Source organism: Pelodiscus sinensis, chromosome 1, assembly GCF_052426305.1.
Source record: "Pelodiscus sinensis isolate ZL-2025 chromosome 1, ASM5242630v1, whole genome shotgun sequence".
NCBI classification, from domain to species: domain Eukaryota; kingdom Metazoa; phylum Chordata; order Testudines; family Trionychidae; genus Pelodiscus; species Pelodiscus sinensis.
In genome coordinates this window covers 206,231,092-206,258,264 of record NC_143052.1, presented here as the reverse complement: position 1 = coordinate 206,258,264, position 27,173 = coordinate 206,231,092, and the positions used below count along the sequence as shown (strand labels likewise).

The 27,173-nt window shown below is 44.0% G+C and overlaps 1 protein-coding gene across 4 annotated transcripts in view; it reads left to right on the top strand.

Moving 5' to 3' along the window:
• GK (glycerol kinase) overlaps positions 1-17,827 on the top strand; it is a 51,633-nt gene extending 33,806 nt beyond the window's left edge. For 2 of the 4 annotated variants that reach the window (XM_075913273.2, XM_075913274.2), the window contains 5 exons: positions 3,255-3,375; positions 5,465-5,608; positions 8,140-8,220; positions 11,340-11,426; positions 14,830-17,827. In XM_075913273.2, the coding sequence (XP_075769388.2) occupies positions 3,255-3,375; positions 5,465-5,608; positions 8,140-8,220; positions 11,340-11,426; positions 14,830-14,843 (447 nt within the window). In that variant the 3' untranslated portion in view covers positions 14,844-17,827. Of the gene's footprint in view, positions 1-2,832; positions 2,967-3,254; positions 3,376-5,464; positions 5,609-8,139; positions 8,221-11,339; positions 11,427-14,829 lie in introns of those variants that run through there. The other 2 variants (XM_075913275.2, XR_016348154.1) reach the window with 2 other exon arrangements.
• The last annotated feature ends 9,346 nt before the right edge of the window (positions 17,828-27,173 follow it).

The following is a 27,173-nucleotide window of genomic DNA, read 5'->3' as shown; positions in this document are numbered from 1 at the left end:
GCAGGGCAGCCATGCTGCCTCCCAGTCCTGCCAGGAGGTTGAGCCGCTTGGCACTAGTGGGGCTGCAGGGCTCCTAGTTGTGCTGCCCCTGACCCCGCTGCCTCCCAGTCTCGCCAGGCAGTTTCGCTTTTGGGCTCCAGCCCCGCTACCTCCCGAGCGCTCCCTCCCCCCCCATAGTGTTGGCACTGGGTGGCAGCCCTACTACCGGGCTCCCAGTTTCACTGCTGCAGGGCATCCCTGCTACTGGTCTCTAGCCCCACCCGAGCCACCAGCCCTCCACCAGGACTCCCTCGTCCTGGGACAGCTGTGGTCCTGCCGGACCAGAGAGTCCCGGTTAAGAGAGGTGCAGCCTGTAAGTACGGCTGTAATCAGCACATGTTGAGGAATATTCCAGGGGAAAGGCAGTGATCCTTTTGCCTCAGGATCCATAGAGCTTCAGTGGTGTAGACTCCCTAAGAGAGGCTGAAATCACTGTATTTGGTGACTGCTTTTGAGGCTGGGCTATCTTGCACTGAGCCTCCTGTGATAAGAGAGCTGTGAGGGGAGTTGCTAGTAGACTGGTGTACCTGTGCCTGCTATCAGGACTGAATCTGACCCATTATCCTTGTGGTTATTTAAGTACTGTTGTCTCTTTCTGGTGTTTTACTTGTCCCTCATTACAACAGTATAGAGTTCCTCACTGGGGGTATGTCTACACTACAAAGTTAGTTCGAACTAACGGACGTTGGTTCGAACTAACTTTAATAGGTGCTACACTAGCGCTCCGCTAGTTCGAATTTGAATCGAACTAGCGGAGCGCTTAGTTCGAACTAGGTAAACCTCATTTTACGAGGACTAACGCCTAGTTCGAACTAGCTAGTTCGAACTAAGGGCTGTGTAGCCCTTTAGTTCGAACTAGTGGGAGGCTAGCCCTCCCCAGGTTTCCCTGGTGGCCACTCTGGCCAACACCAGGGAAACTCTATGCCCCCCTCCCGGCCCCGGACCCCTTAAAGGGGCACGGGCTGGCTACGGTGCCCGTGCCAGGTGCAAGCCTGCCAGCACCCAGCTAGCAGACCCTGCACCTGGCACGGCACAGAGCCACCCACCCGATGCCCCCCAGCCCACCCCCTCTTGCCGGGACCAGGCTGGCGGCTCCCGGGAGTTTGCCCTGGACCGCAAGAGGCGGGCACCTTCCTGGGCTAGTGCGGACATCGTGGACCTCGTCCACGATCTCCGCACTAGGCACAGGAAAGTGGCCGTCTAGGGCAGGAGAGCTGCCAGCCTGGCCACCCAGGAGCAGGTGTGCATGAAAATCAAGGGGGTCCACTGAGACCCCCGACACTGAGCCCTGAGCTTACAATGGCCGTACTGGGTCAGACCAAAGGTCCATCTAGCCCAGTAGCCTGTCTGCCAACAGCGGCCAACCCTAGGGACCCTGGAGGGGATGGACCGAAGACAATGACCAAGCCATTTGTCTCGTGCCATCCCTCTCCAGCCTTCCACAAACTTTGGGCAGGGACACCACTCCTACCCTCAGCTAATAGGACTCCATGGACCCAACCTCCATCACTTTATCTCACTTCCCTTTAAACTCTGTTCTAGTTGTAGCCTTCACAGCCTCCTGCAGCAAGGAGTTCCACAGGTTAACTATTTGCTTTGTCAAGAAGAACAACTTTCTCTTACTAGTTTCAAGCCTGCTACCCATTCCTTTCCTTTGGTGTCCTCTAGTCCTTCTTGATGGGAACTCAGGAAGAACTTTTCTGAATGCACCCTCTCCACCCAACCCCTGCTTTTAGAGACCTCTATCCTGTCCCCCCTCCGTCTCCTCTTTTCTAAGCTGAACAGTCCCAGTCTCTGTAGCCTTTCTTCATCTGGGACCTGTTCCCAACCCCTGATCATGTTAGTTGCCCTCCCCTCTCCCAGCCTCTCTCTTCCCCTCTCCCACCTCCTTTTCCCAGTCTCCCCCAGTTTTTTTCAATAAAGACAGAGTCAATGTTGGAAGAAACGTTATCTTTATTTTGTACATCAATAAGAAGGGGGGCTAGGGAAGGGTAAGTGGAAGGAGGTGAGGGAGGAATGGGGTACGAGCCCCCGATGGGGAGGACTGGGCTGGCTCTGCGGGCTTCTGGGGGTGGAAGCTCTCCTGCAGCCCCCCAATTACTCCCTCTCCCTAGATGGCAGCCTGCGGCAAGTGCAGCCGGGCTGATGGCCGAGTGGTGTGATGTGCCCAGTGTGGGCACTCAGGGCACTCCAAGCCAGAACTTCTTTGCAAGCGGGGCACCCCTTAGAACTGTGTGTCCGGGGTGGGGGTCGGGACCCTTTAAGCGCAGCCCTCGGCTAGCCTGAGACAGCATCTCCATGCTCTAAGTCCTCCTCTGATGCCCTGCCGGCACTGCTTCCGGCCATCCTTAAGCCCTGTTCAGAGTCCACTCAATGTGGACTTACTAGTTCGAACTAGCAAAACGCTAGTTCGAACTAGTTTTTAGTTCTAGATGCGTTAGTTCGAACTAGCTTAGTTCGAATTAACTAATTCGAACTAAGTTAGTTCGAACTAGCGCTGTAGTGTAGACGTACCCTGGGTGTATCTGTTTGACCGTTCTAAATATTAAATTGAATCTCCTCGTTTTATTTTCTTTCTGTGTGAAGGCTCACACAAAATTCAGGAAAACTGATCAAGGAAACACTCTTTCCCTGTCGCTTATTTTGATTTTTTTTTTCCACAAAAAGAATCTTTGGGCTTTAATTCCATTTGAAATTGGAGGTATTTTTACCTCTACAATAAATCGTAGCATTACAAGTTCATTCTTTTTATGAACTGCATTAGTAAATGCTTATGATCCTCTTTCATCTCAGTTCCTCTTCCTTGCCCAAAGAACTGTGGAAGACCTCTAAACAACCTGTCTAGGCAGTCAAAGGTCTCAATTTGGTAGTCTGAGTCTCCGAGGTCAACTTTGTATGAAGATGAAGCCATCTTCTCGCCTCTAGAGGTTAGATCTATTTTTATTCAGGTCCAATGTACACAGGTCTTTAAAGCATGGTTTGTGGACTCTCTAGAAGTCTTTAGCGCCTTTCCCATTACCTGTATCTTAAGACTGTTGGAATGTGTTTGAGAAACGTGGGAAGAAACTGGTATTGTCACTGCCTGCTTTCTGTTTTGTGGATGAATAGGACTTCAGAGGAATGTTGTCTGTCTTGGAACTCTTCAGCAATATATTGAAAGAGGCTCTTGTGTTGCTGCACAGTGAAATGTATAAGATGGAGTATTCTTCTTTCAGATTTTGGATGCTATGAACAAGGACTGTGGGATACCACTGAAAGAGTTACAAGTCGATGGAGGAATGACCAACAACAAGATTCTCATGCAGCTCCAAGCTGATATTCTCTGTATTCCAGTAGGTGAGTGCAGACTTACCATTCAGCCTGTTTAAGAACAAAACAAGTCTCTGAAAACCTGAACAAACCTCAACTATACAATATTAGCTTTTTTGCTGCTGGCCTTCTCATCATTGTTTTGTGAGTGAGGTGGGGATTTTTTTAAAAAAAGGCTTTGTAGTCCAGTTTGTAGGAGGTGAGTATCTGCAGCTCCATCAGGATTGTAGTGTTCTAGAGATGCATGGCTCTTCCTGTTAGTGAAGGGTTAGAGCACCATGGTGGAGATCTAAGATTTGATGCAGGTTCTATTTAGGCAAGGCTTCTTAGCTCAGTTCAGATTATAAATGTGGAGGAGCCCTGAACAGAATCACCAGCAGGGTGTCAATTGCTGCGAGAACAGAATGAATAGGAAAAACCAAAAACCTCCTAACTATTCTATGTGACATAAGAGGATGGAAGTTCCGTGACTCAAAGTGTAGAACGTGAAAAGAGAGAGGAGAAATGTCACTGTTGTCTTCACCCAGTGATGTGGGGAGAAAAGGGTATTTCTGGTGATGAACAGGTGAATAGAGAGCAGGGCTTCCTCTAAGCTATGTAGCTGCACAGCTGCTTAATGAGCCTCTTGCAGGGGCTCAGGGCTGCCATGCACAGAGCTTCCATGTTCAGGGGAGAGGCCCCTCTCCCGGACATGGCAGCTACCTGGTGGGGCCGTGGGAGCACTCCTATGCCCCAGTCATAGCAGCTTCCAGAGGTGGCATGCTCTTTTGGCCGCAACAGAGCTAGCAAGGAGCTGTCATGGCCAGGGGAGAGAGGTGCTCCTTTGGCCCCAGCAGCAGGGCTGGATTAAGAAAGGGGCTTCAGTCCAGGGCCCCAGGCTGAGGAAGGGCCACCCTGGGCTACAGCCTGTAAAACCTCTGTCTTTTGGGCCAACCCTTCTTTGCAGAGTGTGGAGGAGAGGCAACTCTGTGCCATTCTTCCCTCTCTCTTCCCCCACTACAGCTGTGAGTGCTGGGAAGCTCTGGCCCCATGCTGTCCTTGCAGCACAAGTCCGGTGATAATAAAGGGCATCAAGCTGTGCCTGCCAAACCATTGTATGGCAAAAGGCTCTTCCAGGATTGAGGCTGAGTACCGTTGCTCTAAGCGGGTTGCTGTTTAAAGCCTATTGCAGTTTTATACCAGAAAACTCACAGGATTGGAGAACTTTAGCAGTAGTGAGAACAAAACACCTTTCTCAGACTCTCTTTGTAATACTGCTGTGGCAGACGTGGAGCTATGGTGTATACTGATATGTAACTTATTAATATGGTATGTGACCTGGCCAACGTTAACCTCTGTATAGCTATACTGAGTTAATAGACTTTTCTGTAGCCATGTATTGAGCTGACTTAATATGAGCTGCTGGAGAAACAAGCAGGAAGACAACACAATGGCTCCCAGGTTTAATAAAAAAAGCCCTGACACACATTTGATATCTTTGAGGATCCTGTATCCTTTCTCCACTGAAGTTGCAAGCCTTGTTTTTGCCATTGCTGAGTGGTAACAGATGAAAGGCTATAAACAATTAGTGATCTGTTCTTTGAGAAGGGAGGTGATTGGAAAGACTGAGCAGAGACAGGAGGGAGACGTGTCTCCCTTCTTCAGGGGAGAAGTGAAGCAGAAGATAGATGGATGCCTATTAAGCCTGATATATGTATAGTTTGTCTATTGTTTATAAGACTGATTTTCTCTGAAATATTTATGTAGAACAGAAACAATACTTAGCTTTAAGAAGGATATTTGGTCACTGATTACTGTGGCTCTCTTACCAAGGAGGGCACAGAACTGAGGTGCTGAGCTTAAATCAGGTTTGTGTGGGATAATCGCAGTTAGTATGTGGGAACCACAGCCTCAGGCCAAGTCTGAAAGTGAGAGAAGGCTAGAAGCTTGAGGGGGGGATGCTCTCCAAAGAAGCTAAATGTGTTAGGCCAGTAATTGTGACAACTATATACAAGTGAGATTTGCAAATTTTAAGCCTGAGGGAAGCTAGGTGTATATAATAGCCCTGTGAGGTATCTCTGTCCTTGCAAACTGGCCCATAAAGAAAAATGGTTTTTGTGTTCCTGTTTCACTTTAGTAAAGCCATCAATGCCCGAAACAACAGCACTGGGAGCAGCAATGGCAGCTGGAGCTGCAGAAGGAGTTGGAGTCTGGAGTCTGAATCCTGGGGATTTGACAGCAGTGACATGGGAACGGTTTGAACCACAGATCAATCCTGAGGGTAAAAAGAGAAATTTTGAAGTTTGAATTTAAAAATTATCTGAAAAACCTCCAAGCCCCTTCCTATCGGCATCAGCATAAGTGTAAATTTAAATTGAATGGCTTACATAGATGCTTGTCATTTAGTGTGCCATCATTTGGTGACTTTCAGTTTCAACCATTTAAAAACTGATATAAAAAACCCATTTCCCCTTCTTATTCCTTCCCCAGGATTAGAAAATTGTTGACAGAAGAAGCTAGTGGACCCTAAAGATTCCACATGGTTTTTTGGCTTTCAGGGCTGCAGGAGAACTTTTATATTTTTAAGAGAACTTTTTATATTTTTAAGAGAACTTTTTTTGTAGGTAGAGCAGGTCTTTAAAATTAGCTCACTGTTCTAACTATTACGTTATCTTGCATCAGTTGTTAGGTACTTCTGGAGACAGAAACTTGCCATTATAATTAATATATATGCAAGACTTAAACATTTCTCCCTTTTTTGGTTGAAGTTTTAATGTTTGTGCAAAAAACATGTGTAACCAACCTTCTAGTCTGGGTGTTTTTAACAGACATAAAGGTCTATCAGTTCCCACTTCTGGTATCATCATGTCAAAGGATTTGAAACTCACTACTATTGCTTCATTGTGGATTATACTTATAAATCTGCCTAGTGAATTTGTAGAGGAAAAGCAGAGTTTGAAGGCCTGCATCTCCACGTCCCATATCTCATATCACAGACTCTGCCTCTGTCGAGTCCAGTTGAGTCACAATGACAGTATCTGGCATCTGTTTCCCACAGATATAAATACTAAACCTAATGACAGAGGGTGCAATTACAAAGTTTGTGGACGATATCAAGCTGGGAGTGCTTGCAAGTGCATTTGAGGACAGTAACAGAATTCATGTTGACATAATCTGGAGAAATGGCCTGAAATAGGGTGAAATTCAATAAGGATAAATGCAAAGTACTACATGTAGAAAGGAATAATTGCATGAACACAAAACAGGAAATGACTGCATAGGGCCTTGTACAGCAGAAAAGGATTTGGAGGTTATAGTGGATTTTAAACTAAATATAAGTCTTCAATGTAATACTGTCTCAAAAAAAGCAAACCTCATTCTGAGATGTATTGTCCAGGAGCGTTATAAGCAAGGCATGAGAAATAATTTTTCCACTCTGCTCAGCACAGATGAGGCCTCAGCTGGAGTTCCGTTCACTTTGTTCCCAAGTGTGGTTCCCAAGTGTGGACAAATTAGAGGAAGTTAAGAAGAAAAGTTTAGAAAGCATGACCTATGAGGACAGATTTTTTTTTTTAAAAAAGTGGATAGTTAGATAGGGATGTAAGCGACTACTCAAGTAGTTGATTACTCGATAAACTTAGACTCAGACTGCAAGGGCAGTGGGAAGCAGGAGCCAATGCTGGGGGGGAGCCAGCTTAAAAGCCAGTTTCCACCCAGCATTGTCTCTGCAGTCCGTGGAGGGAGGGCCAGGGGAGGCAGAGCTGTAGCAGGGGACCCAGCACAAGCCGGGACTCAGCAGTCCCAGCTCCCGCCAGGTCCTGGACCGCTGCATCTCTGCTTTTTAAATATAGTAAGAACTGCCTGGCTCTTACTATATTTTAAAGGCAGAGATGCAGCAGGTGACCTACATACCCGGCAGCTCCTACATTTAAACTGCAGAGCCACAGCTTATTGACTAATCATGTACTCGATACAAATTGTACCTAGTACATGATTAGTCAGTTACCTGCTTCTTAACATCCTTATGTTTAGACTGTAGAAGAGAAGACGGGGGTGGGGGAGACAGAGACGAAGGGGAGGAGGGGAACATGATTAGTCTTCTAGTATGTACAAGGTTGTTGTCCTCAATCGTTAGGGAAATAATTGATAAGATAAGAAGCAATGGGCTTAAATTGCAGCCAAGGAGATTTAGGTTGGACATTAGGAAAAACATTTTAACTCTCCGATAGTTAAGTGGTGGAATAAATTACTCAGGGAGGTTGTAGAATCTGTCATTGGAGGTTTTTAAGAACAGGCTAGTCACACACCTGTTAAGGATGGTCTAAATTTGCCAATTTTCAAACTTCAGAAACTGCAGACCCCCATTTTGATTTAAAACTTTCACAGATGCACAAGATGACTTCTGATTTTCCCCAGGGATGCTCAACCTCCACTCAGCCCCAGGTCATGCCCCCATTCCATACCTGCTCCTCCTCTTTGTCACCTCCCCCTGAGCGTTCACTGTCTATGCTTCTCCCCCCTCCCTCCCAGCACTACTGAGGTCCCTTCCAATCCTATGCTATGATTCTAAGTAAAGTGCATTAGGCTGTAAATGGCTGGAGTTATGAAGAATTGATAAATTACTAGTTACTTGTGCATTAGTGTTTTTAAATAAAAGCCTGTCACTCCAGACATTCTTTTGCAATGGGGATGAGTTCTTAAGTAACTGCTGTGCGTTCTTGGAGAAATCGTTGCCGGACAAAGGTTTGAGGGTGAATTTAATGTGTGGAAAAACTGAAGTGTAAGTACATTAATTCATCTTTCCGATTTCAGAAAGTGAATATCGCTATGCCAGGTGGAAGAAAGCTGTAATGAAATCAATGGGCTGGGAGACATCTGAACCTGATGCAAATGGTAAACCATTATATTTTATACTCCAGTGACTAGCACAACTTGAATGTCCTTCAAAACATCAGTTACCTTCTATTACAGAGATGTATTTTTCTCTTGTAAAAGACAGAAAAAAATTCTCTTACTACTTGTTCCTAAATTACTTATTACATTTTAGCACATGGTAACAGTGACCTGTATAGCTCTGCTTCTAAGCAAACAGCATTTTAACATTTAAAATTTTTTCCCTAAAGCTCTGAAATCCATGTAAAACAAGGTGTTTAACATTTAAAAACCTGTACATTTGAAAGTATAATGACCTCTAGCCTTTTTGGCATTATCATATTCTCGAGTTTAATTAGAAAAAGATATTATTTGCAGTAAAAGAGTTATGGAGTAAAACAAAACAGGAAGCACATTGAATTTACTTTTGTAATTTTAAGATTTACTTTTAACGTTTAAATCACTGTGAAGATATTCAAATTTTGAGCACGTAAACCAAGAGCAGACTGTAGCATCTTTATTGATGCAGTTCAGAGGAAATCTGCAGTAAGAGTGCGAACACTGTTGAATGTTGGGATAGCATTCAGTTAATGAAGTCGTTCTTAAACGCTTCCATAACATTATCCCGTGCTACAAAAGAGAGAACTTCAGGACCCTAATGTCCCTATTTTAAAAAAATAAACAGTGTGCGTCAGAGGCGAGGAGAGAGGGTGGTCCCAGCTCCTTGAAAATGATTTTTGACCACAGGTTAGGAATCCATGTACTAGTTATTACGAAGTAAAAATAACATAGGACTGACCATACAGTGAAAGCAACAAACATTGCTGAACAATTACACATTACAGGTTGAACTTCTAATCCAGCACTCCCTGGTCCGGCGTGATTTTAGTTAGCTGGATGTTGACTTATCATGGATGTGGCCAAGTTTCCTATGGTACCATAAAATTTGTTTACAGCCACCAGTCCTGGCTCTCAGTGTTCTGTGCTGTTGTTCAGGTCTAAATTACCCGTGAGTATTTTCTAAAAGCCCAGTAAGCAGCAGAAGAATTGGTAATGCTGGTAGACAATACTGACCTCCCATAGTCTGGAAAATTCTCTGGTTTGGCACTGGTCAGGTCCTGAGGTTGCTGGTCTAGAGAGGTTGAACCTGTAGCTACATTTTTAAAGTAGCAGTTCACACTGGGGTATTAGCAAGTTCAAACAAAAGCTGTCCCGCTGCTGCTGCCTGATTCGGAGTATATCCATTCCTTGATTAAAGCATAGTTTCATATGCCTAAATTCAGGCCTATAAAATAAGCATGATATTGATTTAAGCAAAATGAACTTTAGAAATGGTCCACTGCAGCATACTGTCCTTTCTCCATGAAAGAGCAATACTCCTTCAGAGAGAGAGAGACAGACAAAAGTAACAATTAAAGCTTCATGCAAAAGACATTCTCAACTCCTGTCAGGAAGGTCTAAGATCAGTGAAAGTATTTCTGATGTTTGATCTAGATTACTCAAATTAGGATTATAATAAGCCTATTTGAGGAAGGAAGAGAGACTAAAACACGGAATGCTATATATGTTACTCTAGAGCATACAAAATAAAATTATGTTGTGGTGTTATAAAAATTGATTTAAGAACCAAACTCAAAATAAAATGAAAATGAGCTTATAGGGGAGCATTTTGAAAGAGGGAATTACTTTGTTCCTGGGGACTGTTTAAATGTACATTAATTAGACATCTTATTAAATCAATGGATATTTATACAGTCAGTTCATTGTCATTTTTTTTTAAAGGATTGGAATAGGCAAACATACCTCATTTCATGTCTTAGGTGCAAGTACAGTAAAGTCTGGATTATCCAACCTTCCGCTAATCCAACATTCCGCTTTATCTGACATAGCCGGATAAACCCTGGAGTGCCATGCCTCATGCAGGCTCCCTGGCTGAAGAGGCTCCAGCAGTAGCCCCTGAAAGCAAAACTAAAACCCCGTGCTTCCCCCGGCTGCTTACCACCTGACCGGACCCGTTTCTCCTTCCCCAGTTGCTGACGTACCTTGAATTGCAGTGCATGGCAGGCGATTGAGAGTCCGGCCCGCGGGTCCGAGACTCCTGCCAGCGCCGCTCGGTCCCCATTCCTGCCTAGCCCCTTCCTTCCCAGAAGGCCCCAGAGCAACATGGCAGCGAGTGGAGCCATTCTCCCAAACCGCGCGCGGGGTCTGCAGGGAGGGAAGGGTCAGGCCACCCGAATCAACTACAGGCGCAACTCATGCTCGGTAGTAGCCGACATTTTCATTAACCGACCACTTATCGGTCCCATTTAGGTCAGATAATTGGGACTCTACTGTACAGATTTATCTGGAATCCCTAGAAAAGCAAATAGAACTTTTGTATCAAGATTTTGTTTCTCACTAAATTATTAGCTGTGACTGGGATGCCTTACAGGGGACACTCTAGTGTTATGTACACTAACATCCCCACTAGCCAGAGAATGGCGTATGTATATAGCGTGATTTCCCCATTAATAGAATTAAAAGTTCTGCCAGCCCTTGAAAAATATGCTTAATTCCCTTTTCACCTGAAGTGATAAGCAGAATATAACTATTCTGGGAGGCTGGGGAATCTCTATCAAAGGTGACTGGAGATTGTCTAACCTGCTCTTAAAAATCTCGGATGGTCTAGAAGGTGCTTGATCCTGTCAGGAGTGGAAGGGGACTGGACTTGATGACCTCTCTGGGTCCCTTCCAGTCTTATGATTCTATTTACAAAAATCTGCTTACAATGATCTCCAGTTATCATAGGGACAATCTTTGGTATTTGTCTGCACTCTGGTTTTTGGAAGTGTTGCTACTTGCTTTCTGCTTGTCTCTTTATGCTGAATAATATTGGAAATGGGCTCTCCCTAATAACTTTGAAAGCTAGAGGACTCTGGATCCAGACTCAAATGTATATAGCTTGGGCTTACCTTTCATTTTTATGGTGTGCATGTACAATTTTTAATATTTTTTCAGGTGTTACTACTCTTTTATTTTTATTTTATTTTATTTTTTGTAACTTTTGCTGTTCATGTGATTCTTAACACAAATATTGCAATTGATGTATGTTTCTCTTTTGATTTGCTTGACTGGAAACTCCTTCTGCTGGATGACATCAGGTGACTCTAGTATCTTCTGTAGTCTGCCTTTGGGTTTTTATATAGTGAGTAGCATGGTAATGTTAATCGGAGCAAAGTACATCTCAGGTTAGTTATTTGAACTAGATAATTCTAAAAGGTCTCTAGTTTAAAAGTACTAATCTTCCATTTGTGCTCAATATAGTTTTTAATATTCTTTGTTGTTCATGCACACAGAGAAGTTAAGAGTGGGGATTTAAACTTACAATTAAGAAAATTCAGATGAATGCTGGAATTCATCCTATTGTGACACACACAAATTCTCTGTAAAAGCTTATGAAGCAGTTTTGCATTAAAATATTAGACTTGGAGCTTAGCTTTTTCTGGTTTTTACATCCTGTATACAGGATAGGGCAGCTCCCTGCCTATCTCCGGCATTGGGCTGCTCCAGCCCCACAGGGGGCCCACAACAGACAGAAGTTGTCTGCAGCCCCTGTCCATGGTGGACTCGAGCTCCCCACAGGCTGGAGCTGCTGTGGAGAGGGTTTGGCAGCCCCAGCGTGGGTACTGGGAGTTCCGCCAGCTGGAGGTTGCTTCAGCCAGGCTGGAGCAGCCCCTAGCAGCATTCCCTCATGAAATGATGCTGCTACACAGTTTAGAGGGAACACTGGTCCCCAACCTGAATCCTGCTTTGGCCGGTTAACTGATTGATAGGGATTTTACAACCCTAATACAAGATATACCCTTTGGAGCATGCTGACAAAGGATCGTATTCTCTGTAGTTAAAGTAAGAGTTTTAGCCTGTATCCTGTACTTCTTTTCATTTAAACTTTAAGACAGAACCTCAGTGTAGTCATGAAAATGCAAATGTATTTTCAGCTCTCCTTGAAAGAGGTATAGGAGTTCTGTTTTGATCAATTTGGAGCTATTGGTCTGTTTGAACAGACTGAGCAATGTAAATAGCTTCACTATTTTGCTCACTTTCACTATTTCTCTTCCTGACACAGTACATCCTCCAATATATTGAACTAGATTTATACATATAAAGAGGAAAAGAGATTAGTAGGCTTATTCATAAAAATAACTTATATTTTTAAATGGGAAGAATTGTGTGCATGTGCAGTAAATATTTATTTTCAGTAACAGTTGATATTTTGTTAAAAATGAAGTTAATTGTAGATAAACAAGGTTTTAAAAATATTCTTTGAATATTTAAAAATGTTGTCTTATTTTATATAAATGTTCTTGCTTTCTTACACTGTAGAGACCCATGTGACTTATTTTAAGCTTTCAGTTTTAAAATGTACAAAAGGCAAGTTTTCAGCCTGAAGCAGATACTTAAGAACACATTGACCATAAATTTCTGAAACAGTCTTTATGCAATGCTGATCCAAACTCTTAACTCTGGAACACTGTTCTAATAATATGAAAATAATTTGTTTCTGTTCAGTCTGTTTTTCATGCTGTTCAATGCTACTTTTTCTTGCATGGTCTTTAAAGACTTTATGGTCTGTGAAGACTCCATGTGGCCTGCACTTGTCAGAAAGGTTTATGGTTAATCAATAAATTAAGTGGCTGGCTTTTGATTCACTAACTCATCTGACATAACTAACATATCTGAAAGTGAGCTACACTTACATGAAGAGGGCCCTAGCTGGAAAACCCAAGGTACAAGGCAGTACTTTGTAAAAACAAATTTGTACAATTTAGTTACATTGAACAAGCTAAATAAGAAAACTCTAGTTTTATTTGCAGTACTGATTCCTGACCCCATGTGGGACACCTACAACAATATGAAACTTGAACGTTAGAAAGCAAGTTAATATTGCTTTTCCCCTCGGAGTCCCCCACTGACCCTGGGCTGTGTACCGTTAGTAGTCTGGGGTCAGATGAGGATTCCCCAGCTGACCCCGGGATCCATGCAGCTTTTCCCCAGAACCCGGGGTCAGCTGGAGACTAGCTGTGTGGTAGCTGTCCCTTTAAAACGCCGCCTCCTAGCATTTCAAAGGGGCAGCTCTTGTGAACCCAGGGTCAGTTGGGGACTCCCCAGCTGACCCCGGGTTCCATGGCTTTGAAATGCCCAAGAGTCCAAAGCAGGCACCCGTGTGCAGGCTGGAGTCAGCGGAACTTCCGGCTGGCCCTGGGCTGCACACAAAGTTCCACATTCCTCTCTTTTGAAATGTACAAAAGGAGGAATGCAGAAGTGCCTATCATCTAGTCCAGGAGTTCCCAACCTGGGGTACGAGAAACTTGTCAAGGGTGTACGGGGAATATTTGGTAAATAACTAGATTATCCTAACTGAAATATTCCAAAAGTAGTAGTAGTAGTGAAAAAAAGTTGTGGATTCTAGAGTCTAGAATTGATCTCCTTTCATATTGAATAGGGGGTATGGGAAGGTTTACTAAAAGCCAAGGGAGTATGGGGACCGAAAAAGGTTGGGAACCCCTGGTCTAGTTGGTGGAAAGTCCATCGACTAGTCAATTAACCGCATTTTAACATCCTTAGTCTACATAGCACTTATTTCGAAATAGAGCACTCTTCCTCGGACTTCCCTTACTCCTCGTACAATGAGGATTACAGGAGTAGGAGTAAGAAGTCCTCCAGCTTGGCAGTATTTCAACATTATGTCGAAATAACTGCCAGCTGTGTAGACGCGGACTATGTTATTTCGAAATAATGTTGCTGTGTAGACATAGCCTCTGAGATCACACATTAAGTGAGGAAACTTTAAAAAAACAAAAACCTCTTGAGTGCTGTTTGAAATTGCACTAATTTCTTGTAGTGATTTTTTTTCTTACTTTCGTGAAAATTGGCATTCTTTCCAGACAGTGGGAACAATGTCTTTGCATAGTGTATTGTGCTGTCCATATTGCTAACAGAGGTTAGCTGTATCTAGTTAAGATCCGAGAAAGGGTGGCATCAGCCCTGCTGATGAGATGACATTCCAAAACAAGTCCTATAATTCTGCATACCTGAATTCCTGTGCTATTGAATGTGGATGGGATGTTCTTCCCCACCTTTTATCTATTAAATTGTTGGGTGTTATGGAGGCTACTGCATCCAACAACAGAGATGACTGTGAAATTGCATACTCGTTATAGATGGATATCATAGCACCTACCACTGAATTGGAAAAAATCTATGCAAACTGGCTAAATTTGGATTTGAACTGTAGAAATTTGAGCCCCATTTTCAAAAAAATGAAGCTAAAAGCATTCAATTTCCTCCCTACATGTGTCAAAAGCATATCAATGTGATGTGTCGTCTCCCCTCTCCCAACATAAACACCAAGAGATGCAGCCCAAGCTCTCAAACATAAGTTACAACAGCATTCGTCATGTGTAACATCTAGTTATAGGTTTTTCTCTAGTTTTTTAATCTAGTTATAGCCAATTGACAAAAATGAGGCTAAAAGCTAGTAAAAATGGTGGGGTTTTTTGTTTGTTTTTTTGTATGATTGACTTACTCTGTTATAAAGAGCTGTTTTATAGTACAGTCTATATTTCTGATGCATAATCCTTTCTGTTTAAGGAATGGACAAATGAGGCTGCTTAATGGATTACCGGAATACATCCTGTTTGGTTTAAATACGAAGAATATCCAGTATCTCCCAATATGATGGCACTGTTTGTATGACTAATTAATTTATAAACCCCTCTGTTGTCTTAACTAGAGAGACATTCAAAGCACTGGATTTCTAACTTGAAATGAAAAAAGTAAGCCTTCCTCTTTCCTCCCTGACCTCTGCCCCCCCCATTTCATTTTTTTTTCAAGATCCAGAGGTCCTAAATTTTTGAGTGTGCCATAAAGAGACATTGTAACCTTCTAATTGTTGGTACATTGTTATAATGCACTATAGTAAGTCATAAAAGTTAAATTATTTCCTAGCTGCTTTGAATTAGTTATATTTGTGTGGTTGCTAAAAGTATTTTTGTTATATCACTGTCGGACTGAAAAAACTCTGTTGGTATGGATTGTTTTTAACACTAACTCAGTTATAAACTGTACCAGACGCTTTAATATCTGCTGGTAATGTCTGCAGATTGTTTTTAAATATTGATCAAAACATTAAATGTGATTTGTCTCCTGCACACTTGCATTAAGAACTATTTAAGACCTTGAATCCTGTAATGGTCTTTCTTGGAAGGGGAGTAAGGCCACTTTTCTACATTTGCATTGTTCTGAAAGCCAGATTTTACATAGGCACTCTGCCCACAGGAGAGCCTTAGTCCTTAACAGCTGATAGCCCTAACAGTTAAAGGGATGTACTATTGACCCTGGTTGACCAGTACTGCATTTGATCTTTTTTCATCCCTGTTTAGGGTATGTGGATAATGCAATGTACAGAACTTGAGAGAGATGCAGCTATTGCTATTTATGTAAACAGGGTCTGCTAAAATGAGTTGTTCTCCCTGATCACTTTCTGCTTTTTTGATAACATTTAGTGCATCTTAGGGACCAGATGTAGCTTCAAAATTTGCGAGACCATGTTATTACTTAACAATGAAATGTGATGTTTGCAAGCTCAAATCCAGGCTTTAGTATATACAAACTTGGGTTACCAAAACTAGATAGGCACTTACAGTCTAAGCACAAACTTAAAAATTGTCTTCAGTCCATTAAATGTTAAGATCTTCTATATCTAAACAGGCTCTTTTCAGTTATCCTAGGATCATCTTAGATTGCAGTGACAATCTGACAGTATCAACATAAATTGTTTAAAAGTTTATTTGGTAGGACAGGCAAGGTGATGCTAATGTTAGTGACACTAAGGAGGAAGGTCAATGTGTGAATTTTCAAAATAAATGGCAGGGATATTTTATAGGTGCACAAGGAGCTAAAGGGAATGCTTTTGTGTTCAGAAGATCTCTCCATGGTTTATATATAATATATATACACAAAAGCAGTCATTCTTTCTTAAAGCTTTTTCTTCCATAAACTGTGAAGGAGGAGCTAATAGACACTAGGGATACGAAAGTATAACCATTAACATGCAAGGTTACACGCAGGCTCTCCCCATGCTGCTGCCTCTGTATCAGAGGTAGTGGCACAGGGAGGGAGGAGATGGTGCATGCAGGGAGCCAGCTTTTAAGCATATCTCCTGCTGACCATCCCTCCCCCCCCCCCCCCCCCCATGCTATTGCTTCTGAGCTGCCAGCCCCAGGAATGTAACTGCTGAAAATTTCAGCAGTTGCATGATTACTTAAACACATTTTAGCATCTCTAGTAGAGAATATGAAGTATTGGAGCTGCATAGATGTTCAGGTATTTAATATATAAACTGTCTTTTTATTATCAAGTGCAATAAAATCTGAGAACATCTGTTTTGAATGATCACTGAGGAGTATATTTTTCCCATTAGTACTTGTATAATAATAATTAATGGGAGTCCTGTGCATTGGTGGAAATATATAACCTCCCTTCATTCCTAAGAACTATGTACTCAGTCCTTATGTCACTTGAATGTACTTTGTCCACAATCACTACTGCAAATACCTAGTATTTTGGATAGATGTAGCGATGACGGTTTCTGGTTTTCAGTGTGTATTCAGACATATTTGTAGAAGAAAGAGTGTCATCAGTAAATAATGGAAAACAACAAAGCTCCAGCTGTACACAATTGTCAAGCTTCATACCGTTCATGACTTACTCTCTACAATCTCATGTCTACACTAGAGAGACTACATTGACATAGCTACATGCTGTAGTGAAGCCCTATTTATTCTGTACTGTAGATGAAGCCTGCTCCACTAGGAGTCTTTGTTTTGGTATAGAAACAGCACCTTACCAGATGATGGTATCTTGGTTGATGGAAGTGTGCTCCTGTTGACCTAGCTGTATCTACACTGGGGGTTAGGTCAGAATGGCTACCTCACATTAGAGAGGCGAATTGTTCATATCCCTAGGCCATGCAGCTATAGTGACCTAACTCCCCATGTAGACTAGGCCAAACTCCAGGAAGCAATATAGTGCTAATAACTCCTACAGAAAAACACAAATTAAGGGGTGGGTGCATACCCTTGAAAATGGAGTTTGTGGATAGTTACTTGCCAAAATTACTTCCCAAGTGCTTATTTTCTCCAGATTTAAGGCTGAAATTGGAAACCTAAATTAATGAACCTGAAATCATTAATTTCATTGTGTTGCTTTTGTATATTGCTGTATCTGGCTATTTGTGTTTTTTGGTTTTAGGTATTTTTGTGGGTGTGGGTTTTTTCTTTTGCCTAAAGTATTGATTCTGCAGTTTTCTGACATACCGAACCTGTTTTGAGATGATGCTGTTCCAATTGCAGTTTCAGTGAGTAAATGACTAATTTATTTTTGAGTAAGATTACTGTTGCAAATATTTTACCTCAACACCATTGTTAATTTTCTACCAAAATAGCTTACATTAATTGTAAGAAACTTGAAAACCTGTTAAAATAAATTGTGTGACTAGAAGTTGACTTTTTTTTTTTCTGTTGAGAGATTTCTTACTTGAGAAACACATTGATATTGAAATACCATGAATAAATTGGCTTAAAATTTGTCTTCAGTTCTTGGTTGCAGATTTGTATTGGCAGAGAATACATGAATGAAAAATTAGCATGCAGTATACCATAATGTACTCCAAGAGGTCTAATACACAGTGGATTTCTCTGTAAATCATCCCCTTTATTCAGCTCTAGATAGTCTTATTTTCCAAAGTTCAAAATCCATTGATTCTTTTAGGAAAGGTGGGTCTGACCTGGGGGCCCAGCTAGGCATGGAGAGCACAGAGCAGGCAGGGTTGGATTAGTCAGATACCTACTAAGGGTGAGAGAGAGGGGTGTGTGTGTCTGAGACCTTTGTGATTTTTGTCCTGCATCTTCTGATTGCCACTGAACTCGCTTGAATATGAGCAATTTTACCAGCTGCCCCAAATTCAGCTTAGATACATTGTCACCCTATTTCTGAGCAGTAACTGGTGAGCAGAAGGTGCTTGCAAGTTACTTGCCACTATATTAAAATCCCCATCTATTTTAGAAATCTGTGTCTTGGGTTTGCTGCTAATCCATCCTTTACACTTAATTGTGCCTAGAATACCAACTTCCATTCAATTAAACATGTCTGTGGCATGCAGCACATACGCCCATTCTGAGGTCCACATCCAGACTTCTCTGAGTCTGAGCTGTGCATTGAGCCTGCCTGTTCTCAGCGCTGTGCATCAGTCGTAGAGCTCTGTGTCTGTTCTCTGCTATGTGCCTGTGACCTTTCCCCAGTCTCAACCATGTGGATCTGTGGCACAAAGTCAGCAAGGGCTGGTGATCCATATATCAGCCTTGAGGGTCTAGGGGGGTGCACTGAAGCTGCCCATTCTCAGCTAGATGGGCCCATCCCAACAGGATGTGTCTACAGCTTTGGTGACTGTCAGGATCAATCTTTCCCCCCATAGCTCAGTGGTTCAATGAGCCTTCTTTTAGAAAAGGGCTGACCTGGAGTAACTCCAGGCATGGGCTTCAAGTGGAGTTAGGCACAACTCCCAGCTGCAAGAAAAACCTCCATGGCAGCAAATCTCAGAGGTTGCTGATCTTTTGTGCCAGAAGTCTTGCACATATGGATTCTGAGCTCCCCATGTCTATGCCATGTTTTGAGGCAAACTGGTACGAATAACCCAGCCCAGCTCAGTGCTGTGTGGTGACAAGTAGGGTCATGCCACACCTTTGTCTGTCTGCATTCCTCCCAGATTTGAGTGGCTAGGGCTAGAATCATAGGGGTGGAAGAGACCTCAGGAGGTCATCAAGTCCAGCCCCCTGCCCAAGGCAGGACCAATCCCAACTAAATCAACCCAACCAGGGCTTTGTCAAGCCAAGACTTAAAAACCTCTAGGCATGGAGATTCCACCACCTCCCTAGGTAACCCATTCCAGTGCTTCACCACCCTCCTAGTGAAATAGTTTTTTCCTAATATCCAACCTAGGCTTCCCCCCACTGTAACTTGAGACCATTACTCCTTGGTCTGTGAGCTGTCACCACTGAGAACAGCCTCTCTCCATCCTCTTTGGAGCCTCCCTTCAGGAAGTTGAAGGCTGCGATCAAATCCCCCCTCACTCTTCTCTTCTGCAGACTAAACAGACCCAAGTCCCTCAGATTCTCTTCATAGGTCATGTACTCCAGGCCCCTAACTGTTTTGGTCACCCTCTGTTGGACCTTCTCCAATGCATCCACATCTTTTCTATAGTGGGGGGGGGGCCCAGAACTGGATGCAATAATTCAGATGTGGCCTCACCAGTTCTGAATAAAAGGGAACTAATCACTTCTCTAGGTCTGCTGACAATGCTCCTCCTAATGCACCCGAATATGCCGTTAGCCTTCTTGGCTACAAGGGCGCACTGTTGTCTCTGCTGACTCATATCCAGCTTCTCATCCACTATAATCCCCAGATCAAGGATGACACATATGGAACGGGGGGCCTGTACTGGGGCCAAAGTTAGGGGTGGTGAAACAGGAACAGCATAGAGACCCAGATAGGGGCAGTGGCCCCTATCTGGCACAGAACTGGTGCCTGGGGCTGAAACATTCTGTTCCCTGTGGGGGTTTACCCTGGCTCCAGCCCTGCCCCACCCTCAAGTGGTCCTCCGACCCCTTGTGCTTTTCTATAGCACATAGTGGCTGTACTCAGGTCTCTGTGCATGCTAGCTGCAGTATGAACTGAGCCTGTCTGTTCTGAGCTCTATGACCAAGCCTAAACACTCTGGCTGTGTCTACACTGGTGCGATCTTGCGCAAAAACTTGCTGCCTGTCTACACTGGCTGCGTGTCCTTGTGCAAGTAAACCGACGTTCTAATGTATGAAATCAGGGCTTCTTGCGCCAGAACTCTGACGCTCCCGCTCAGGAATAAGCCCTCTTGCATAACTGTTCTTGCGCAAGAGGCCAGTGTAGACAGGCAACGTGAATTTCTTGCGCAAGAAAGCCCTATGGTTAAAATGGCCATCAGAGCTTTCTTGTGCAAGAGCGTCTACACTGGCAAGGATACTCTTGCGCAAAAGCACATGCCAGTGTAGACGCTCTCTTGCACAACTACTTTAACGCAAGAACTCCTGCACTAAAGAGTTTTTGTGCAAGATCATGCCAGTGTAGACGTAGCCTGTGTGTGTGGCATAGAGCAAACAGTCTTAGGTCCCAGTTTCAGTCATAGCGCTGTGATATGCACCAAGCCTGTCTGGTCTCAGCTCCCTGAATCTGATTGACTGCTCAACTCCCTGTCCTTTTATTAGTACAATTGGGTGCTGTGCTGTGTGCACCCAGATGATGTACCAGCCGTGGCTGTTACTAGCTCCCCGTTTCAGTCTTGGCATTGGCTTTCCATGGTAAGAAACGAGTCTGTCTGTGCTCAGCTCCCTTTTCCCTGCTCTGTTCAATTCACCTGTATCATGTACTGAGCTGGCCTGGTTTAGTGCCTCCTGTGTATCTACCAGCCCTATGTGCTTTAGGCATGCACTAAATGGGTCCATTCTGAGCACCCCAGCTAGATAATAGCACTTATGCCAAGGCCAGGCACTAAGCCAGTGTGTTCTCAGCTATTCACCCCAACCTCAGCTCCCAGCCCCAGCTGTAGCTCTCCATGCATCTGGCATGCAGCAAGACTACACATTCTTAGCTCTTGCTCACAGTCCTCGGTACTGTGTGCCTGTAATATATCCCACGTCGGCCTTCGCTCAGCTCCGCTCCACCTCTCCGATCCCATTACTGAGTGCCTGTCCTGTTCCCTGGGCAGTGCTCTGTGTACATGGCATATGCCTATTCTTTACATCTTAATAGTTGGCTTTTGTGCCATGACCCAAGCTTCCAGTGCTCACTTCTCCACCCCGGTCTGTTGGCCGTGGGCTAGGCACTGAGCCAGCCTGTTCAGCACTTCCTGCCCAAGTCTTAGAGCTCTGACTACCTGATGTGCACTCCCATGCTGTGAGTACTGTGGGATTAGTATCTGTGTTATGCACCAGTCCTGTCCTTTCCAAGCTCACGGCTCTTGCCTTGCAACAGGCGCTTATATATGAGACTAGCCTGCTCCTTGGCAGCACCGCACTCTGGGCTGTGTGCTGTGTCTGTGGCATACACTCTTCCTGGTTTTAGCACTGTTCCCAACCCCCTGGACTCAGCTCTGCATGGCTGTACCATGCCCATCTTAGTTAAGCCACACACCTGGCACTGTCCTTTCAGCATGTGCCAGGCTTGTCTGGGTTCACTGCCTCTCGCTGGGCTTACTTGCCAATTAGCTTCCTGCACTGTTACTGGTCTGCTGCAGTCACCGGGCAGGGTTGGCCACAGTTCCTCACCACCCTACTCGAGGTCATGGAGTCTTAGCATGTACTTGCTTCCAGTTTTTAACTTTTCCCCCTGGTCCCGGCCGTGTGAGCTATGGGTGTGCACTGTTCGTGCCAGCTCCCCACTTTCAGAGGTGTGATTAGTGACATTCACCAACCCTGACCGGTTTCACTTCCCTCCCTGGTTCTCCATACTGCATGCCTGTGGCCAACACCAGCATGTTTGTTCTCAGCTCCCCATCCTAGTCACAGCTCTGGGTGCAACCTCTGCCCGTTCTCACACTTCCTGCCTGCCACAGGGTGGGAAGCTATCTCCCAGCAACACTCTCAGTACAGCGAATGTGTAGCTTACCCTGCTCTAGCTAGGTCTCACCTACCTGCTCTCCAAGACCATCATAGGGTGGAGCACATCTGGCATGTACTATGCGTGCCCATCATGAGTATTGTCTACACAGCAGCGTTATTTCGGAATAACTGATTTTATTCCAAAATAACAAGAGCGCATCTACACAGCAAGCTGTTATTTCAAAATAATGGTGAGCTGGTGGACTTCTTACTCTGACTCCTGTAACCTGCATTTTACAAGGAGTAAGGGAAGTGGATGGAAGTGTGTTCTTCCTTCGACTTCCTGCTGTGGAGACAGCGCCAAAAGCCAAGTTAAGCTATTTCAAATTCAGCTACGCAATTGATGGTAGCTCAATTTGACTTTTGCCCTGCTGTGTAGATGTGCCCTGTCAGAACATGTTTAATGGCATTGCGGTCAGGCCCAACCCCCTATTGCCTCAGCAGGGATGGCAAAACAGTTGTTTTTAATATAATCCATTTCTGAATGAGGATACATATTTCAAGCATACCATCTAATTACTAAATGTAGTCACTTAAAAAACCCAATGAGTGTACAGGACAGGCCCCTCTAAAAACTGTTTGAATGATTAGTTTGGTGCAGTGGCTGATAAGATATGAAATGCTCACTTGCTTTCTTTTGGAATCATCAATCTCTTATTTCTTTGATTTCTCTTTCTTAAACAAAGTTCATTTCTACTTGGTTGTTGGAACCACACACGGTTGGAAAAACTTTCAAAGACGAGTGCAACAAAACAAATTGGTCTCCACTGTTATTTTGCTGTCGGCAGATGTCAAGGAAATGCAGTTCTGGATGTAAAAACACAACTGCTATTTGAGCAGCTGGGTTGGGGTTGCAAAATACTGCTGGCCCAATTCATGGGGCTTGCTTTATTTGATTAAATAGCAGTGCTTTGCTCAAAGAAGCCATTGGCACAGATGTGATATTTATGTTCATTTTTAGCGAACTCCGCTTTTAATTTGGAACTTTGATTGATTAATCATATAAAAAGTAGAATTTACACTTTTCTGAGCAGAGAATTGGTTTCGCTTTCTTAATGATTTTTGCCTTAGTTCAAAAATTCCTAGCAGTGTTTAATTAAAAACAAGACACTTGTTGACTTCCCTCATTTTTCATGAAAGCTAAAGTCACTTACTTGAATTACAGGAGCTCAGCTCACAGCACTTTAATATGAAGTCCTGGGTATAGCCTCATGAATGGACATGAGGCAGCCTATGCTTCCCCGTGTCAGTGAGCCTTCTCCCTCATGTGCCACAAGGCAGTTCACTCCCTGTCACCTCTTTTGAAAAACAAACAGCAGTATAGCCACCTGTCCACTAGGAAGAGTCCCCTTAACTCCAGGTAGCACCATTAAAGGGACGCTGTCTTTAGCCACTAGGACTCGATTTGACCCAGTAATCCAACACTGAAAAGTTCTAGATCCCACTGCTAGTCAAGTAGGAGCTGTTCATACATCTGTTTCCGGGCCTTCAGGATCATGCACACGCACATGCACAAACACTCTCGCTCTCTCTTTTCAGGCTTTCTTTACACACCTAACAGGAGATTTTTTTAACACAAAGACTTCAGGCCTGACAATGAACATGTGGATCACACTGCAACAGGCCAGCATCAAACATATGCAGTATGGGCAGGCCTGAGCATTCAAAAACCTGAGTCAGGGCCCTTCAAAAACTGAGATTGATGGTTATTTTTAAAGCTCATGATTTTTAAGCCAATCGCAGATTCTTTCTATTACTTGCCTTCTGATTTTTCAGCCTTTCAGTTTCACGTTTTCAAGTTTGTCTGCGATTTCATGAGCTATACATTGTATATAATTTAAAATTATGACTCCAGGAGTTTGAAGACAAACAACAAATATTGCAAGACTCTCAATACATTTTGAAGCATCACCAACGCTGGCTGTGCATCAATTAAAATCACACCAACAACCGCAAACAAAGGCTCATTTGGGACCTAAGTAATGCACATTCCTTGTGTTACCTTTAATCATTCTGAAATATTTATTATGTTAGGTCACCTCTGTAAGGGATCCCACACAGGGATGAGGTAAGAGAACACAGTGTTTTAGAACATGTGTTGCCAAATGATATATGTCTATGTATCTATAGGTCTTATGTAGTTCCCTAGCACCAAAGTACCTGAGCTTCTCACAATGTATTTATCCTCAAACTATCCCTGTGAGGTAGGACAATACAATTACCCCCCCTTTTACAGATAGGGAAGTGAAGTAAAGAGAGGCTAAGGGGCCAGATCCTTAGCGGTATAGAGGCTCTTAAATTCCATGGAAGTTAAGTGCCTTTCAGGATCTGAGGCTTAATGACTTACTCTGGGTCATACAGACACAGTGTCATGATTTAAATCCATCTCCTTTAAAAGCCTGTATAGCAGGATGCTAGTTTAACTAAGCAGTTGCTGGTCTGTGGTCAGTTGCCTGGAAAGACTGTGCTTCTTGGGAACATGTCTCCCTCTGCAATTTGGGGCACATCATCCTTCCTTAGGTGTCACTTAAAATGCATAAAAGCTCATGACAAATGTAAATAAAACCTATTGTACTGTGAGTGCATCTGTTTATCAAGTTTGCCAAGTAATGGTGTACAGCAACTCAAAGCACTGCACAAGTTTTAACTAAAATTCTCATCTATATAAAACAAGGAATTCATAGAGTCTTATAATTAAAGGGTGACAGAAGAATTTAATGGAAAATGCCAAGGTTTAATTTGCAGTATATAAACATTTTGGCTACGTCTAGAGTGGCATGATTTTCCGTTAAAAGCATATGCGGAAAAGAGCATCTAGCACTTTCACAAAAGCACTTTTTGCGGAAAAGCGTCCGTGCTAATCTAGACGCGCTTTTGTGCAAAAAAGCCCCGATCGCCATTTTCGCCATCGGGGCTTTTTTGCGCAAAACAAAGCTGAGCTGTCTACACTGGCCCTTTTGTGCAAAAGCTTTTGCGCAAAAGGACTTTTGCCCGAACAGGAGCAACGTAGTATTTCTACAAGAAGCACTGATATCTTATATGAGATTGTCAGTGCTCTTGCGCAAATTCAAGCGGCCAGTGTAGAGAGCTGGCAAGTTTTTCGGCAAAAGCAGCTGCTTTTGTGGAAAAACTTGCCAGTCTAGACACAGCCAGAGGGTTTTCTTCCCCCCGATTTGAAACCTGAGTCCACCTGTCATTATACCTTCAAGAGCTACTAGGCCAGATACTTCTCTCAGACAGTTGCTGGATTGCTGTGCTTAATGATGATTTAATACCTCGGCCCTTCATCTGACATCACTGCAATTTTTTTTAAAGTACTCCATGCCCCTTTTCCTCTGAGAACAATTTAATGCATGTGCAGTTCTCCTCCCTTCAAAGTCTTAAAGCAGCTATAAAAACATCCTTGTTCCAGATTTCTCTGGGGTTGTTCAGAGAACTATTATTTGCCCTTCTTGGAGGGAAGGAATGGTTCTTTCATCTTTGAGTGCTTGTTCAACATAGGTGTGTGCGCCTGCTACATGCACCAGTGCCAGAAGTTTCCCCTGTATCCACAGAGGCTGGAGTCACCAGTGCCCTCTGGAGTGGCGCACAGATGCCAAATCACAGCAATTAGCGAAGTTCAACTATGAGATCCTTAATACTAGACTATCCTACTGGGTGCAGGGATAGGGAGCTCTCATCTGAGAGTAAGAAGTAGCTTTTGTCCTGGTCCCTGGCGATATCCACTGCAGGGAACCCAGCCAGCCCCACTCCCTGAGCTATGTTGTACTCTGGCACAGTATCCTTATCTCCCCCACTCTGGCTGTGTTCCCAGATCCCAGGATCCTGCTGTCTTGGTGCCAATCCCAGCACCACTGAGCTGCAGCAGGGATGGGCATCCTGTGAGAAAGTCAAACACATTCGGCCGTCTGCTTCCAATGTCTGAGTGCTTCCAATCGCTGTTTCCCTGGCCCAATCCAATTGCAGCAGGTGGAGAAGGACAGAGAGACTCATGCCCCTGCTGCAGAGGAATTCCAATTTTTATAAGAGGAAGATCACTGCTTCCAATTCAAAACCTCCCACTCTGTTTCCATTGGCTCTCCTGGCTTCCAATACTTCCTGCTTCCCTACCATTCCTGGAGACTCTCTGTAGGATTAACCTTTACAAGCAATTTAGTTAACTGCATGGTGGGGATGTCCAGAAAACAGCAGTACTGCTCCCATTCATCACACCATGGGTCAGAATTAGCGAAACTGGGGCTCTACCTGCCATAGGATGTGGGTCTCTGGGAAGCACTACTGAAATCCCCAAACACATAGCCTGGCCTTGCTCATTCACATCCCACTGTCAGCAATTAGCAAGGGTTCAGGGCAGGATGCCAGCTGGCTCTTCAATTCATGACCTAGCAGTTCTCTGAAGAGGATCTTGTAGGCAGCAGAGTAGGGAAGAGCCAAGCTGCTGTGGATGGAAGCTGGGCTGCTAGCCAAACACAGCATGTGCCAGGGAAGACGGAAGGAAGGAATCCCCGCAGAGAGTAATGTGACCCCCCCTTGGAAGGAAGGAACCTACTATGCAGCTTTTTCCTATCTCTGCCCACCCACCTCTAGCTCTGGCCAATAAAGGGAGCAGGGACCAGAGGCCACTCCTGCACCTGGCAGAGAGGAGTTGGAGAAAGATCCACTTGGCTTGAGGGGTGGCCTCCTCTGTGCCCAGGGTGAAGACAGCATGCCCGGCAGCTTGCAGGAAGCGTGTCTCCAGCTCTGGGTCCAGGGCAGGAGTCACTGTGCTGGCAAGAGAGAGGAGTTAATATTAGACTGTGCAGTGTGGGGGTGGGTGCAGGCTGTGAAATCAAAGGGCATAAGCACAGGCAGGAAAACATGGAAACTGAGGAAGGGAAAAACTCCTTTTGTCATAGTGATAGAAATGTAGCCGTGTTAGTCTGGGGTAGTTGAACAAAAATGCAGGACAATGTAGCACTTTAAAGACTAACAAGATGGTTTATTAGATGATGAGCTTTCGTGGGCCAGACCCACTTTGAGGAAGTGGGTCTGGCCCACAAAAGCGCATCATCTAATAAACCATCTTGTTAGTCTTTAAAGTGCTACATTGTCCTGCATTTTCCTTTTGTCATGAAAGCAAACATGTCTGTTAATTGGGAAGTCAGGAAAGGGGCGAGGGGAGGAGATGAAAGGGGGAAGTGAGAGAGCTGAAAGACAGAAGCCCCTGTTGGGGAGGCCCTGGGAAAAGTTACTGGAGGGCCTGAGAGA